Source organism: Orbicella faveolata, unplaced genomic scaffold (assembly GCF_042242905.1).
Source record: "Orbicella faveolata isolate gen_17 unplaced genomic scaffold, um_ofav_v1 contig_24, whole genome shotgun sequence".
NCBI lineage: Eukaryota > Metazoa > Cnidaria > Anthozoa > Scleractinia > Merulinidae > Orbicella > Orbicella faveolata.
The window spans coordinates 19,949,345-19,966,440 of record NW_028301552.1 but is presented as its reverse complement, the minus strand read 5'-3'; the positions used below and the strand labels follow the sequence as shown (position 1 = coordinate 19,966,440).

The 17,096-nt window shown below is 38.4% G+C and overlaps 1 protein-coding gene across 1 annotated transcript; it reads right to left on the bottom strand.

Moving 5' to 3' along the window:
* Positions 1-896: 896 nt before the first annotated feature.
* Positions 897-16,036, bottom strand: LOC149110809 (BTB/POZ domain-containing protein 6-like). The gene is made up of 4 exons (XM_089291186.1): positions 15,024-16,036; positions 4,547-4,712; positions 3,434-3,645; positions 897-2,316 (listed from the first exon to the last, which is right to left on the bottom strand). Exons 1-3 carry the CDS (start codon positions 15,911-15,913, stop codon positions 3,448-3,450), a joined length of 1,254 nt encoding a protein of 417 aa, XP_089147312.1. The 5' UTR covers positions 15,914-16,036; the 3' UTR covers positions 897-2,316; positions 3,434-3,447.
* Between the last annotated feature and the right edge of the window lie 1,060 nt (positions 16,037-17,096).

Below are 17,096 nucleotides of genomic sequence, written 5' to 3'. Positions count from 1 at the left end.
TAATTCAGCAAATCCTCATAGCTGAGTCCCTTTGGGTCCAAAACCCAAGCTAGACTAGTTTCCTTGCAGTTCAGCGTAGTCGAGAAAAGATGGTGAAAAGAAATGCTGATTATAGGCACGCAATACATTTAGACTTTTCTGAAGTCTTCTAACAGTTAATTACCTGCTATCTAGATGTTAACAAAAATGAGGGCATGGTTCCTGCTGTACTAATGGACCCTTTTAGCCTGGGCGGTTTGGTTTCCCATTACCGACCACGTTGTCTTCTCTAAAAATTGCTCTTTTATCCATATAAAAATTATTCAATCATATACACGCGAAGACATATATATACATATCTGAATTTATACTTCAGGTGGTTCAGAGCCACCTTAAAGTTTTGAAAATTTAGCGGGTCATACTGTTGCTATGGTAACGTATTGTGTCACGAAAATGATAACAACATGTTAACCTATGATTGGGCAGTTTTTTGATACCCATGATTGCAGCATCAACTGATAAAGAGTGGCTAAAAGGACCCATCAAAATCTAACTGCTGGAAACTGTTTTGAGCCATATTAAAGATAGATTCTCAAGAGTATCATCAAAAGGTCTGAAATCTATGGGGCAACAAACTACCCAAGCTACAAAGCAATATCACGTCGTCTTTTGATGGGATCCTATTCGCGTTTACTGTTTATTTTTGATGTGTGTGTGTTTGTTTGTTTGTTTTTTCTTTTTTACACTGGGCGCAAATTGAGACGTCGCTCTGGTCGATCGCACTCGGGTTTTGGGTCGTCAATAACATTTTTCTGGGTGTTGGGAGCTCAGCCTTCGCAGCTCTTCTGGTCAAGTCTATGGACATAATTGCTTGTATGATAGCTTATGATCGTCCAGAGAAAAAGCATTACGACAGATCACTAGAAATGGAGATGTATTTTCCTCTCTTTCAACCGCTTATGCTCGGTAGTGATTATTTCGAGTTTGTACTTTATTCAGCCTGGGCTAGAACAACTTTAATTACAACTTTATTTAAAGTCTAAGATATTAACACTTCAGAAACATAAATATCAGTAACAGCATGGACCCGCAAGTAGCCTAGGCTAATCTAGGCGGGCCACATCTATATTTGTTATACCATTATATACAATAAGCTTCCTATTCAACTTACAATGTTTATTTATTTGAAGCTGTTCCGACGTCAGTTCAGTTTAGTCACAAGATCAAAGTGGTTGAAGAATACCAGCTCCATATAATATGATAAGAATTACAGTTTCTTGCAAAGCCTGGAAAACGACTGTTTTCCGTACTTTTCCTTTACAACGCTGTCCGATACACTATAAGCTATATGGCGATGTTCTTTTCTAACTTTTCAGTAAAAGTTGCAACTTTCTACTCTGGCGTCTTCGAGTGAACTGGAATTACTGTTTCAAAGGACGGCTGTTTGTGATATTCTCTCCCAAATCTTAAAAGTCACTCTCAATAGTTTCCAGTATTTTTCGGCACCTCTTCTTTAATACAACGAGTTCAAATGGATAATTTATGTCTGGATGCGAAAAAAACTTATTTCCACGAAAATGAAATGGCACCAAACCATAAAGCAGATGAAATGCGCACCAGGCTCTGATAAAAATGTGAATAGAAACTCGCGAAAGATGGACTGAGCAACAGGAAAAAGGATTGGGAAATGCGGAGAGAGGGTGTAAACATAGTTCTTTTCCTCCCCAACTATTTTTCTCTGTAGTAGCAGGACCTAGTGGCGGTAGAGATTTCATCTAACGAGGGTAACACTTAATAGCAAATGAAAGCTAAACAACCCGTGGCCCACCCAATTTACAATAATAAGATCCACTAAATATTTGCAAATCTACAATTAAAAATTTACTGGTAAAAATTAAGAAAAGAAACTAATTGTAAAGTTTTTAGCGAAAAAACGCCATTTTAAATTAAATTAGAGATACACTTTTGTTTACTAAAAATAGATTTTCATAGGTCGGCTAGAAAGCTATTCACAGATGGCTCCCGTCTCAGTGTAAGTGGAAGGGCATTCCATGTCTGACAAGTTTGGACCTTCTCGCAAAGTCTCGCATTTACCATTCACCAACCCTTTGTTTTCTCTGGTAGGTTTCCGGATTCTCGCCTTCTATCTTCAGCACACTGCGGACCTTTTTCCTTCCAAGAAAGCCGAGCCCAAAGTTGTTTTACTCAAAATTCCAACGAGCCTGAAACTCTTGGAGTGTTGATGAATTTTTCTTCCTGTTGTCCGGCCCTTCTCCTTGTTCTCTTGTGATTTTTGTATTCCTTCAGGTTAATTTATTTGGTCAGTTTTGCGGTAATCTGCGAAGGTTGATAAACGAAATAAGGGATCATACACAAATTGAATTACACACAGTTCAGCTACCAGGCAGTTTATTTACAAGAAACTCTGCTTATAATTATTTTGCCAAGGTATAAAAAAAAGTAATGCAACAGTATCATGTGCAAATACCCCCACATGCATAACAAGCAAATCTGCTACGGTTGAGGCAGCTGCTGGCCCCATTACACATCGTGGTTCAAGCGAAGGACCTACAGTCGAACCTCCCGTGAGCGACCACCTAAAATGTCAAGCCTAGGTGGTCGCTTAAGCGGGGTGGTCGCTCATGAGGGCTTAACGGGGTTCCCTATAGTTTTACGATTGCACGCGCGCATAGGACGAAAGCTCAGGTAATCTGCTCGCGTTCAAAGGAAAACGTCAGTGTTTTTCGATTTTTATGACGTCAACATGAGGACAAAAAGCAAAACTGACAGTGAATTTTCTCGCATTTCCTTCTGTGACTTTTTTTTTAATTTGGTTCATTTGTAACCACATACAATTCCTATAAAGTACCCTATCTGATATATTTAGAAGAATCACAAATTACAGAATATCGGAAAAACCGTCTAAACAACCTTGACTTTTTACCAATACAAAATGTCAGGCAATATCGTTTCCATGATATGACAACTATGACTAAGATACAAAACATAAATCAAGGATACTGATGGAACATAGATCTTAAACTATTACGACACGATAACGACTAAAAATATGTAGCAGACTCTCTTTGATCTTGCTCCTGCGAGGGTAGCAATTGAAGAAACTATAGCTTAGAACGATAGCGATAGCATAAACTGGCGAGAACGTAGATGGCGTAACTCAACTGATAAAAACGTGGTGTCTCTAATTACATGATTCCACAGGTTATATTACAAAACTAGCATTGATCACAGCAATCACAGCATGAATAGCAAAAACTTAAAAAATGTACAAAATCGTTAATGAGTAATAGTGATGTAAACAAAACAAAGAAGAAAACAAGTTACGAAAGTAACAGGTGTCTATAAAAAGATACATAAAGGAAAACTTGGTTTTCCTCCATTACCCGATTAGAACTGCGTTCTCTCGAACGCTATTAATTACGTAACAACTTACCAAATACTATCGCGTCAACTTCCCCTTGACGTACCAGAGCCACCACTCCTAGGGTTTTCCAAAGCAGTATTTACAGCCTGTCCAAAAATTTGGGCATCTTCTTTGCTTGGAAAATTCAGACCATAGACCTGTCTCTGATCTCTCCATTGATGAAATGTCGGAGTTGCTTCATTGTATTTTAATCCTTTTGCCAGTGCACAATTTATGACAACCTAGGGTTAATATGCACTGTTAGTAATAACCTCTTGAGGATATTGTATGAGATTCAGCCAGGAAGAACATGGATTTATAGATACATTCCACACATGTGCAGAGATGCCAGTGTTACATGTAGCAAGCCCAAATCTGGGACATAACCATGCAATTCTTTGTGAACATACAGTGTGTTCAGGTCGGGCATTTAATGGTCTCGGTTGTGGCATTAAATTTTGTTGATTTGATTAGATTTTGAGGAAAATGCATTGCTATGTGGGTAATGAAAACCTCATGTCTGAGAAAGATGTGCCGTGACAAGTGACAATGTAGCTGGTACACAGGAGAAGTCACACTTATCTCCTCCTCTTGATCTTCATGTAAGACATTCAGTGACACCACTGAAGGAGAGGAAGAGCCAGACGAGTAATTTGATTCTGTTCTAAGATTGGGTTAACGAGTGACAAAGTACCTTTTCCTAGACAGAGCATTGCATTTCCAACCTACATGTAGTAATGTCTGACATTTTGCTTTACAATACAATCAATCAGCAAACACAGTGAGCATGACAACTGAGAGAGTAAATGCAGGAAAATCCACAAGCCCCAGGCTCTCGGAAGAGACTTTCTTTGCACACTGTGCCATGCTAAAACTACCACTGATCCAAGAAGTAAGTCTCTCAATTCAACCATTAAAAATGCCTCAAACATCCCAAATTTACCCAAACTGAATGAGACATTTCCCAGATTTAGCCCAGACAAGAGTGAATCCTTCCATTTCAAACGAATTCCATCAAATCCACTAGCAGGAGATTTGATTACTGGTCTAGGCGACTGGGAGAAATTTTTTGTCTGTAACTGGGAGAGTTGTCAGGCATGCAAGTAAACATCAACAACATTTTCAACTGCTACAGCAACATACCGTATGATCTTGAACTTTTCTGCCAACTATTCTATAAGTATTATTAACTGGATGGTGATAAACATGGACTCTGGAGATTCCCGACGAGCCACCTGAGTGTTCCCATTCTTTCCTGTCATTGCTGTAGAGCATTACAGATGCCCGTGCCTGGGCAATAGACTGTTCACTAAAATGAAAGAACAAAAATAGGAAGCAAACTGATGAAATTAATGGGAATGTTAAATTGAAGCCTCTAGCAGTTATTCACTGGAAAAAAGGATGTTCTTATACTAAAGACGCATTATCCGTCTGGACGAACTTGGGCAAACATTTATAGTTCATCTGGTTATGCATCTCTAATAAAACGACAGGCACAAGACATATTTGGCAGGGGTCACACTAGCAGGATCAATGTTTACATTGGACATAAATTCTGTAATCGCATGCTCACGACATGTGTGACCCTTATGTTGATCAGTAAAATTAAAGAACGAAAAAAAGAAACAAACTAAGATAAAGTCAGTGAGAATGCTAAATGATAGCCCTTTTTAAAATACTAGCCAAACAAACATATTTACCCACGTCAACCCCCTACCCACATGAACTTTAAATAGACTACGTGTGCAATATAGTTTTCAGTATTAAGATATGTTCATAACATTTAGATATAAGTAGTATGTCACAGTTAGCTGCATATAGTACACACATAGTGTGGGTTTTCTGGAAAAACGGGATCAAGGATCAAGGATCAGTTCAAAATAAATCAAATAAATTGAATAAATTAATAGACATGATTGATTACTCCCCTACATAATTCAGTCAAGATCTCTTGTATGCTAAAGCGAAAATAAGAGAAAATACACGAAATTGGCACAAATACAGTAAATATAATAAATGTAAATATACTAAATACTGAAAAAGCCATATCACTTTAGAGACGTGCCAATTTTCACCTACCAACTAGCTCCGAACTACTAGTATGTCTTCGAAATCATTGCAGATCTTTTAAGCACTGCTGCCTTTGTGAACCATGCTTAAAAGTTAGTGCGGTTCCCCTGTTGAAGCTGTCGAAAAACAGAGAATCAAAAAATGTCAAAGTCCTTTATTTTATCAGAAGTGATCAAAAGTGTGCGAATTTCTGCCTGCTGTGCTTATCAGTGACAAAAAAAAACTCTTCCTCGTTAGTTGTCAGGTACTCTCTTTAAAAAAAATCATGTAAGACTTAAAGAACTGATTCAATTCTCCAAAGTGTGTTCTTGAGATTTTCGACTTGTTGCTTCCATGTATTCTCTAGGGGACTCACACCAACAACTCAGTGAGGAAATGCAATTTTATCACTTTCCGAATCAGTTGTCAAATAACGTCTCTTGTCAAATCCCATTGGAAAAACGACTAAAAGGTCTTCTTCTAAGCAAGTGATTCTTCAGGTGCATTTCATCTGCTTTTGCTTTAAGGATATGAGGTTGGTAAAAATTTGAAGAGATGGAGTTAAAGCAACTGAAAATTTGCTGTTCACTCCGGCAGTGGCCAAAAACAGCTTTGTGTTTTGAAATTGCATTGGAAGTCAGATATGCAATCACATAGCGACATTTGGGATAACTTGGAAATTTCATGTGAATTGAACTGTTTGTTATTTCTTCTCCAATGTCGCATATGCACAAGTGAACCCGTTCTGTGGCTGTTAGTCTTCAAAAGCTGTCCTTGATCTGGTGATCCTTGATCCGTTTTTTCCAGGAAACCCATTGTGCATGCATATCCCTGAGGTTTTACACAATTTTTTAAAAAGATTCAGTGTAATAGTATCAGTACTGCCAAAAGACCCGAATGAAGAATCATGACAAAACTACATGTACTGATCTGCCACCTGAGTATAGTACATGTATCTTAAAGGGACAGGGTCATGAACTGCACATGTGCGACGATTCGTTCAAAACATGAAAAGTTCAGGTGGAATTTTTCAAGTTTGAATTCGGCTAATTCAAAATGATGTCAACTGATGGAGCCAGTTGTGGTGTGTGAATAAAGGGAATTTGTCTGCAATGAATGGCCCATGCTGTTAAAACACAAGGAGAAAGCTGTCATAAAGGGATAATTTGGAAGGAGAACTATTTCATAGTTGTTTTGGGCAAGTTTAGTGCCCCCCTGTAACGGTGCTTCCACGCAACCTGAAAAGCACAGTTGAGGTACTTAGCAAATCTTGACCTCCTTGTCATAATTGTCTCAAGAATCTGTATTCACTTAGCTTTTAGTGATGCATTAAATGAAGAATATTGTGGAGATATGCTAGAGAAAACAATTGAAAAATGATGCATGAGATGGTTAACAGCCAATTTGACGGTTATCTCAGTGAAATACAGCATGATTTTTTGGCTCGTTATCGCATTATGGCCTTAACATCTTAAAGTAGTGCCAAATCTGCATTCACTTAGTTTTCAATTGGTGTAGTAAATTTAGAAATCCATCGAGACGTACCAGAGAAAAAAATATTTGCATGACACGGTAAGCATTGTGAAGTTGAAAGAGACATGATTGTGTTGCAATTCGATAGTACCTAGAGTGAAATACGGCATGATTTTTATGCTATTTAATGCATCTTGACTTTTAAATCGTTACGTTCTCCGGAATCTGCATTGAGTTAGCTTTGATGTGGCATATAAAACTTAGAAATCTGTGCTGATTTATATAAGAAAAAAATTCATTTACAGGACATGGTTAGCTCTGTGAAGGTGAAAGACATAGCTCGTAATGCAATTCGACAACTACGAACTTCGACAACTACGAACTTCAACAACTACCGCATGATTTTTAATATTAGGCTATTTAATGCATTTTGACCTTTAAATCGTTGTGTTCTCCAAAATCTGCATTCTGAGTTAGCTTTGGCATGGCATATAAAACTTAGAAATCTGTAGAGAATTATTGAAGAAAAAAATCTATTTACATGAGACTGTTAGCATTGTGAATTTGAAAGGTGCGTGGATCGTGCTGTGTTTGTGACAGTAACTAGAGTGAAGTAGTCAGCATGAGTTTTTAGGCTATTTAACGCATCTACACCTTTAAATCTTTACATTCTCTGGAATCCAGGTTCAGTTAGCTTTCAAATGGCATATAAAAGTTAGAAATCTGTGGCAGATTTATAAGAGAAAAAAAATTATTTACATGAGATGGTTAGCACTGAGAATTTGAAAGATGCGTGGATCATGTGGCAAATCGGCAGTAAGTAGAGTGTAATATGGCAAGATTTGTGAGCTATTTACACACCATGAGCATTAAATCATTTAATGTACTGTAGAATCTATATTATAAACATAGCTGCTAGTAACAGTATTTGCCAAGATATACGGTATTCTGTCGAGATATGCTAGAGAAAAAATACTTTCATGAAACAATTAGCAGTTGTCTTGATGACACTGTGACCCGACAGGGCCGGAAACATGGAAGGAGTTAAAGATTATTCAATGCAAACTGACCTCAAAATAATTTAGTTTTGAGAAATCTACTTTCTCTTAGCTCTAAAAGGACAAAGGGCAGTTAGATATGTCCTGTAAAAAAGAATTTTAAGCTTATCTGGGAAAAGCAATTTTGCACATGCACAGCTCATGACACTGTCTTCTCTAAGCATTCTAAACATAAAAAAGCATTCTAAACATATGTAACTTGTAAGACCAGGAAATGAAGCTCAGGGTATTTCAAAATGGCCACACCCAAACTGCATGTTCTTTTGCTGGACTTAGTCAATGGCACTCGACGGGGATGCCTTGTATTAAGTTCCCTGACTAAGAAATACGGGTCCACAACAATTCATTAAAATGAAGATTTGAACATTTACTTCGAAAATTACATGTAGGCCACGAGGATGGCATGAGTCTTTCTCTTGTGGTGTATTCCACCGGATAAGCCCACCTCACACTGCCGCGATTGCCATCTGATTGCCATCAGAGGATGTCATTAGGAACTCTCCCTCTTGAACACAATCGCAATCATGCAGTAAGACCATGAATCCACTGCCAGGTATGTAGCTTAGGCCACAAGAACAATGGGCTGCAGTGTGGGACCAATCTAGCAGGACGCTAGTTGTATATTAGGCCCTTTGCCGCTGGGGTCAAAGACTACTTTCTGTGAAAAAATATTTGCTAAAAAAATTATATTATGGACTTAATAACTTAAAGAATGCCAGAAATGGAAAAACCATGCTGAAAATATCAAAATGGCCAAGTTTGAGGCCCCTGGCATTAAAGAGTAAGGTTATACAACAGATCAAATTTTGGGAAAATTTAGAGGATATAAAAGGAGGAATTATGTTACTGGAGAGCAAGGTCGTGCTCTCCAAGAACGTTTTCCATACAAATCTTACTTCTTTTAAAATTCAAACCGTCATTAAATCTTATTCTTTAATGCCAGGGGCCTCAAACTTCGCCATTTTGATATTTTTGGCATGGTTTTTCCATTTCTGGTGTTCTTTAAGTTAAATTAGCCCATACTCTTATGAAAAGTAAGTCATGTGATGGCCTAGCTACAAAGGGCCTATAGCAGTACATCTTACGTAACTCCTATAAAAGCATGAGGTTTGCTATGGGAACACTGGGCCACGTCATCAATGATCCAATTTGTTTCACTTTTTACAATGTACATGACTGTTTTGAGAACACTGGGCCACATGACGGCCACATGACAAACTCAAAACAAAATTGAAAACCAAACATTGTGATTTGATGGCCTATTGTTCTCATAGCAAAACCAAAAAAGAAAAATTGAAAATCAAATGTTGTGATTTGATTTTCAATGTCATTTTTACTTTATTGTACTTTATTTTACTTTTATTTTACTTTTATTTTACTTTTACGTCTTTTTTTATTGTGTTTCTATTTTATGTTCATTGTGAGTTTTATTTTCTTTTACTGTTATTGAATTTTAATTTTAATTGTTTTCTTTTCCTTTCTTTATCGCTCAGTTTTTTTTTTTTTTAACCTATTCAGGTTTATTTCTATTTTATGTCACTTGTTAGTTTTCTGTCAAAGGTTATTTGTATTATTAACATTAAATCATAAGAATTACAATTTCCTTGATTGCGCTTGGTTTAAAAAACTCCTGTTTTCCACTAGTCATTGCCAAGTTGTTATCGAACAGTTTGTTATGGAACAGTTTGTTACCAGACGGTTTGTTATTGGACAGTTCAATGAGCCAATCACATTCAAAGTTGTAGTTTAAATCAGCCAATCACATTCAAAGTTGTAGCTTAAATCAACCGATCACAACCTTGGTTTCAATCATCACAAAAACAGTGTACAGACTCCTAAATTGGGGTTTTCTTCAAAATGGAGAATTTTTTCTCTTGAACAATGACAATATTTTAGAAGACAGTTAGTAGTGATTTTGCTTATCCTGTGGCACAAATGTTTAGGCCAAAAATCCAGACGAGTTCCTTCATGGATATGTTGACATGTTCAGATGAAGTTCAGCTCTCCACAATATCGTTTATCACTTCACAACAACTGTAAATGGAGGCAAAGATCCTCCCGACTGAAATACCACTGCCACCAGCAATCCATCACATTTTGATTGTAGTCAATTTCAGAGCGACATTAAACAATTTACGCCTCCTTTGTCAGTCTTCTAATGCAAATTTTCCCTTTCTTTCATAATTTGGCTATTCTTCTTTTCTCACATATTATAATTTTTACCGTATTATTAATTGGTATAAGACTTTGTGTCATCCAATCCTACTCGTGATAAAAAAATCGGACTCCTGCTTCACTGTCATCCGATTTTGTTATCACTCAACATATGAATACAGGCCAAATTGGACTCCACTCAGTCCTTTTACCATTACTTACATTTCCAAGCCCGCCCATGACCCCCCACCCCCCCCACTCCCCGACATTTGACAGGCATTTGACATTTTGTTTTCAGGTGGCAAATGCCTCACCGTGGAGCAGATAGCGCATACAAAATCCCCATGGTGGGGCTGTGAGAAAAGTGCCAATGCCCCAACCATGTGATAGTGCCAAAATTATATTTTACAGCGGCACTGCCATGTGCCCGTGAGCACTAATATAACATGAAAAAAGCATCTTCTGTTTTGTAAATAGCTTGCTAAAGTTTGATTTTGACTGCTATTCATAAACTCAACTTTATGGTATGGTATTGTATAAAGCACACTGAAATTGACTCAAACATTTTCAAAAGTAATGCACACAGTCTATGCAAAGACAAAAATACTGTCTGTTTTTATCAGGGTCAGCCAGGGATTTTGGGTATACAGTATACAGGGTTTTTTTCAATTGAGGATACAGTATATTATAGCTGAAATATGGGTATTTGGTGTATCACTTTTAAAATTTCAGTTACAGAGTATATCTACCTTTCCTGAGCTTTTGATTACATATCTCAAAATACATGAAATTAGCCCGGATCATGTTATTTAAAAAAAAAAATTCAGCTGAAAGTTTCAATCTAAGTCAAAAAAACAATGAAAAGAGACAATGAAGATGTGTGCATGACATTGTTGATCTCATGGCTATGATGACCACTGAACTTATCGTTCAAGGACATTGTTATTCTGTGCATGCATGACATCAGTAGACTGACATCAGTGATATCCCGCACAAGCACATGGCATGCGGACTGATCATGACAATCATCACTCGAGCGATTTTTCTGCTGGTTTCTTGCTTTTTTGTTGTTTTTTTTTTTTCGTACCAGCTTGGTGAACCAAAAACAACCAAAAAGTGGTCATCTAATATGAAACTACGTGAAGGTTACTTTTCAGATTTTAGGAAGCATTTTGTTCTCAACGGCTACAGAGGGTTTCAAGACAAAGCAGATAAAGTGGGCGAGTGTGGTATAGACATTAAACAATTTATGCCTCCTTTGTCAGTCTTTTAATGCAAATTTTCCCTTTCTTTCATAACTTGGCTTTTCTTCTTTTCTGGCATATTGTAATTTTTATTATTAATTGGTACAAGACTTTGTGTCATCCAATCCAGTCTATAATCATACTCATGATAAACAAATCCGACACACATTTTGTACACACCTCAACCAGTAAATTTAGGACAGTCTAACTTTTTGTATTGTTAGTAAACAATTCAAATACCAGGAAAATGGCATGTTTTGAGCAAGAGTTTCCACTTTGTTCAATGTTATTTCCCGTAAGTCTTATCATGTTAATCCAATTTGTTTTCAATTTTCATGAATTTTCAACGCAAAACTTCATTAGACTGTGTTATTTAAAACTAGTAGTAATCAAAGATTAGAGCAGTGCATTCATGTGTATACTTTGCATGTCTGGTCTACTTTGGTGGGGTTCGAATGGCTTGATAGAAAACTTAAGTTTGATCAAATGTCAGATAAAGATCTGCACATGAAGTTGAACTAGCATGAATAGATTATAGCCGGTGGTAAAAGTGTTGTTAATTGATTAAGTATTAACTTGCACTGGACAAAACATTTTCCAGGAAAGGCATTTAACTGTTGGTGACCCTTAGAATTCAATTTCAGATCACCAACACTTGTAACAAATATTTCTTGAGATAATGAAGTTTTGACCAACAACCCTGCAAGACAGCACGTCGAAAATGTTTTTAAATTTTGTTTGCTCAAATTTATATCTTCTTCAGTTTCACAAATGAAAATGGTGAATTAACCATTCTGACCACAAAACACAACCTTTTGGTGAGTTACTCAACATGGAAAGTTTGTTTTCTGACTACCAGTTATGGCCACAACGAATTTGCCAAGCTACAAATCACATTTTACTTATTTTCTGACCACTGATTTGTGAGTCATCAGGGTAATTTGCAGAGCTACACAGAAGATTTGTTTTCTTACCACAAGTCATGGCCATTTGCAGTGGCCGAGCTACAAAACATTCTTTCCTGATGACACAGGCTTTCAGTTACTTGCTGTCGAAGGCTAGCGGGTCAAAATACATGCAGCTTTGCAGAAATCATACACACATATCATTCTTTGAATCTATACGGCAAATACTTGACTGTGTACATGCGCTCATAATGTAATTTGCCCCTGCTGTGGGCAGTCGAATCAGCAAACAAATCGGTCCCAAAATTTCTTGAGACAGACTAGATTAGGATTGCATTACACTACCTGAACACAACAAGTATAAGTTTGTTACAGCCAATGGCAGATCTCATGACATCTGAAATCATCTGTGAAATGATACGTGCTGAGAACTGGACCATGCACTTGTGGTTACTTATTTCTTTTGGATGTCAGCGGGTAGGGTAACGTTTGTGCATCTAAAACAACATATGAGAAATTTCTAGGAACATTTTCTAACCAACAATCTGGGTAAACAATATGGCGTGGTTTACCAGATTCCCAGTGAAAAACAGGGGAAACAGGGAGATCTATGCAAGAGAGAATCAAAGATACGACTCACCCATACTCAGACCTTCAGCATTTCTGAGCATGCCCATGGGACCCGCCATTTTCTGCTTTAGGAGGAGCTAAAATTTATGTTCAAGACTCTCACTGTGAACAACAACCACCTCTTTCTTGACATTTTCCAACTGCTCAGCAATGGACTTCTCAATAAATACCACTGAACCCTAACTATGAGGATTAAAATTCATCAACCACCTTTCTATTCGATCTGGCATGTGACCATTCCTTGTGACCATGTGATCTGCTATTGTGAGAAAGCAATGACAGTTTGGCCTCAGTGTAGGCTCGATTTCTGCTGCTTTCTCAAGTCTGGTGAGGCTGGTCTACGTTCCTTTCACGGACAGCAGCTGGTAACCGAGCTAGCCCCAGTTTGGATTGACTGATTGCGAGTTCTTAATTAAATGAATGATGAATAATGCATATCTATGTTCCTTATTCACAGACTGCTAAAAAGGTAAGAATGGACCAAATAAGTGCTGTTTGGCTACGTACTAATTTCAGGTATACAGTATACAATGCTTCGATTAATTTTGGGTATATTGGGAGGAATCTTGGGTATTTTGGCGAAGTTTTTCGGTTATACTGGTATACCACTACCACTACCTCTCCCTCCCTCCCCCCCCCCCCCCCCCGCCCCCGGGCTGACCCTGTTTTATTATAAAGATGTCAATAACTTACCTTCAAAGGTGTTAAGAGACTAATAGTTGTGGGACTGTGACACATTGTGTTACCCAATGCAAAAAAACTCAGTTTTCCGAGCGGCATCTTTTGGAGCAAATCCTTCCAAGGTGGATGTTGACGCGGTACAAACTTAAACGGTTACTTTTAGCAGCTTCGACAGCACGGTTTTTTTTGAATAGATGTTTTGATTTTTGAAAGAAGTAGAGACATAGACCGGAAAAAAAAATTGACGGACCTCGTATTGAACCGGTGTCACGACAAAACAAACTCGCATCCGGCCAGTTCAGCGCCTTATTCACTTGCGCTAATGAAGTAACAGTAAGAGAATTGCGTAATTATATGAATAATAAAACTAGTGGCAAATACCACGCTTCGGTGACTTCATCATTTGGCAAAACAAAGGTTTCTTTTGTTTTTCGCTCAACAAAAGATCTCCAAAAGATACCCTTGGAAAACTGAGTTTTTTGCATACCTTATTTCTCGAAAACGAAGCACAAATCAACAAAAACAATTATGCAACGATGCTTTTCGTGTCAAAACAAGTCAGTCTGCCAAAAATCAGCTCAATCCTACAAAAAATAAAAATCGGCCCAAAATGCTACATATGCCCTTTTTGCACGAAAGCCTTCAATTGACATGTATTACAAGATTATATATTTTGAGCCTTCTCTTACTGTTTTGATCTGTGGTATAAGAGATCGTGTTATAAGCATATATTTGCATACCGTCTTCACAAAGAGAATAAACATACAAGTTGGCCCCGTATCAGTTACTTTGTTGTTTGTTTCGTTATTTTATGATTGCTACTATCAACCGATTACAACAAAAGGTTTCTCTTCCAGGCCCTTTTGTCTAAAACAACGACCCATACTATACTCGCTTCTTGCCTCAATTCTCTCGCACATGGAGGACCAAACAAGAATTTTTGGAAGTGGAAGTGGGTCACGTGCTAGTTTCCAATGAGTTAAATCTCAGAAAAAGACTTCACATAGATCTACATTGTGTTGTTCCAGAAAATATCCATACCCCTCCCACGAAAGGTTTTACAGCTTGAACTCCCCCCACCCCTCCGGAAATTCCATTTTAGTGTCAACCCCCCTCCCCCTTAGAATTTCCGTTAACCTTCCATGAGATGGGTATGGATATTTTCTGGAACTACACATTCTTTACATAGGGTTAATCCTTTTGATGTTTAATAAAGCAGCCAGCTTTCACTTTTAGAAAATACCACATTAAAATTCTCTGTATTTGACTAAATTGTCAAATGCTCCTACCCCTGGCAACCCCTTATGATCAAATGCCCCATGCATATGGTGGGGTCCTACACCATGCCAAATGCCCATCATATGCCGGAGTGCATGGGTGGGCTTGTAATTGACAGAGCCATGAAGATCACTTTTTGCTATCATACCTCACACTAGCTCCCACGCTAGCTCTCGTGTTAGCTCTCACACTAGCTCGTTGAGCTGATGAGAATGGCAAAGGAGTCAACAGCACACCATTGCAGTGTTTCATCATGTCAACAATTTCCTTTGTTGTCAGAATGTTGCAATCAGGGACCACAGAAATGAACTCCCCTTGAGACATTAATGGGAATCTTATGGCTCTCACAATATCCTCTCCAAGAATTTTTCTCTTCCAGTCACTAGGAGTTTTCCCTTGTCTTTCACTTTCTTTTGCGGCCCAACGATCAACAGCTTTAAACAGTTTCACTTCTGCCACGTTCAACACTTCCCTGGTCACAACAGACTTGACTACAGATCGCTCCACTGTGACAAATTCATCTGACGTCACAACTTCCTCTGTCTGCGTGTCAATCACTTTCCAGCATCTATCCACCAAATCTTTAACTTCGAGTTTCTGGGCGTGTGGCAGAATGGAAAGCACATTGAGCGGATCTATCATATCACGCAGATATTCAGTGCATTTTCCAACGAGTGAAGGGACCATGTATTTCTTCGCCAAATAGTTCACTTGCATAACATTACTTCCGCTCAAGTTCGCTTGGTCGCTGTACAAATAACGAAACAGCTCCAGCAGACTCTCGTAGTCGCAGTCAGGCAGCTCAATTGAGTCTGTAGTCTCCGCCATTTGACCATAGAACATAGCATAGAACACAGGACTGCTGATTGCAAGCACAAACCTGTGAGCTGGGATCGCTTTCTTCCTACTTTCACTTTCGGCAATGGACGATGGAAGGACAAACTTCACATCGCTCAAAATCTCGTTGTTAAAAAGAAACGCGACTCTCTCCTTGATAGACGATCGCATTGTCTGCCAGCTCTCGTCTAAAGCAGCCATAACTACACTGGTCCTTATCTCACTGCTTTGCGAATACCCTACGAAACTGGTTTACCTCGTTTACCTCGTTTACCCCTCTCTCCTCCGGGGAGGTTCGAACTGTGCCTGCACTTACTTAACCAGCGGATTCTCCCTATTTGAGCTTCTTTGAGCCTCTGCGGAGGAGAGAGGGGGCGGTTTGGCCTCGTATTACGGTGGGCCGCAACTGTCACATCAAAAACAAATTGCTCACATCAAAAACAAATTGCTCACATCAAAAACAAATTGCTCACATCAAATTCAAATTGCTCACATCAAAAGCAAATTGCTCACATCAAATTCAAATTGCTCACATCAAAAGCAAATTGCTCACATCAAAAGCAAATTGCTCACATCAAATTCAAATTGTTCACATCAAAAACAAATTGCTCACATCAAATTCAAATTGCTCACATCAAAAGCAAATTGCTCACATCAAATTCCAACCGAACACTAAATTCCACTACAGATAGGTCAGCGGTTGAGCATGCTTGATTGTGTGCAAGTGCAATTCAATATGGCGAGTAACGAAAGTGAGCAAGAACTTCACGCTAGCGGGCTCTTTATACCTGTGGAATTTGTAAAGAAACTGTTACGGGTCTGCTAAAACTGCGAGCCACGGTGCGAGCCATGCGAGCCATGCGAGTCATGCGAGTCATGCGAGTCATGCGAGCCATTTTTGCGAGTATTTTTTTTTTTTTCGAACTGTTTGGAAGGTCGTCGATCATTTCACCACGAAACATCTCGTGCCCGACTATCACTAAATTAAACTGCCGCTATAAACCGCCCGCCATCTTGAAAGCGGAGATGACCCTGGGGACGAGTCTAAACGGTACAACCTCGCTCCCAGGTCACTCTCTCTTTCCCTGGGAAATTAATTTTAAATTTATCTACAAAAGTGCCTAAAATTGAAATATTCAAGGAAAAAATCCTAATCTCGCTTCGGTTGCCAGAACTACTGCTGGTGCGTCAAATATGAAAAATGCTCTAAACGTCTGTACATCGTGCCAAGTCTTGCGTCATAGTAATGGCTGCCCTGAGGGTCCCTGAGTTGGACGAATTTTTTTCTTTGTTTCATATTTTTGTTATGTGTAGAAAAGTTTGTCTATTCAAATCGCCCAGGATCCGCAAAAAATAAAAACAATGCGACAAGAATTTATTAAGG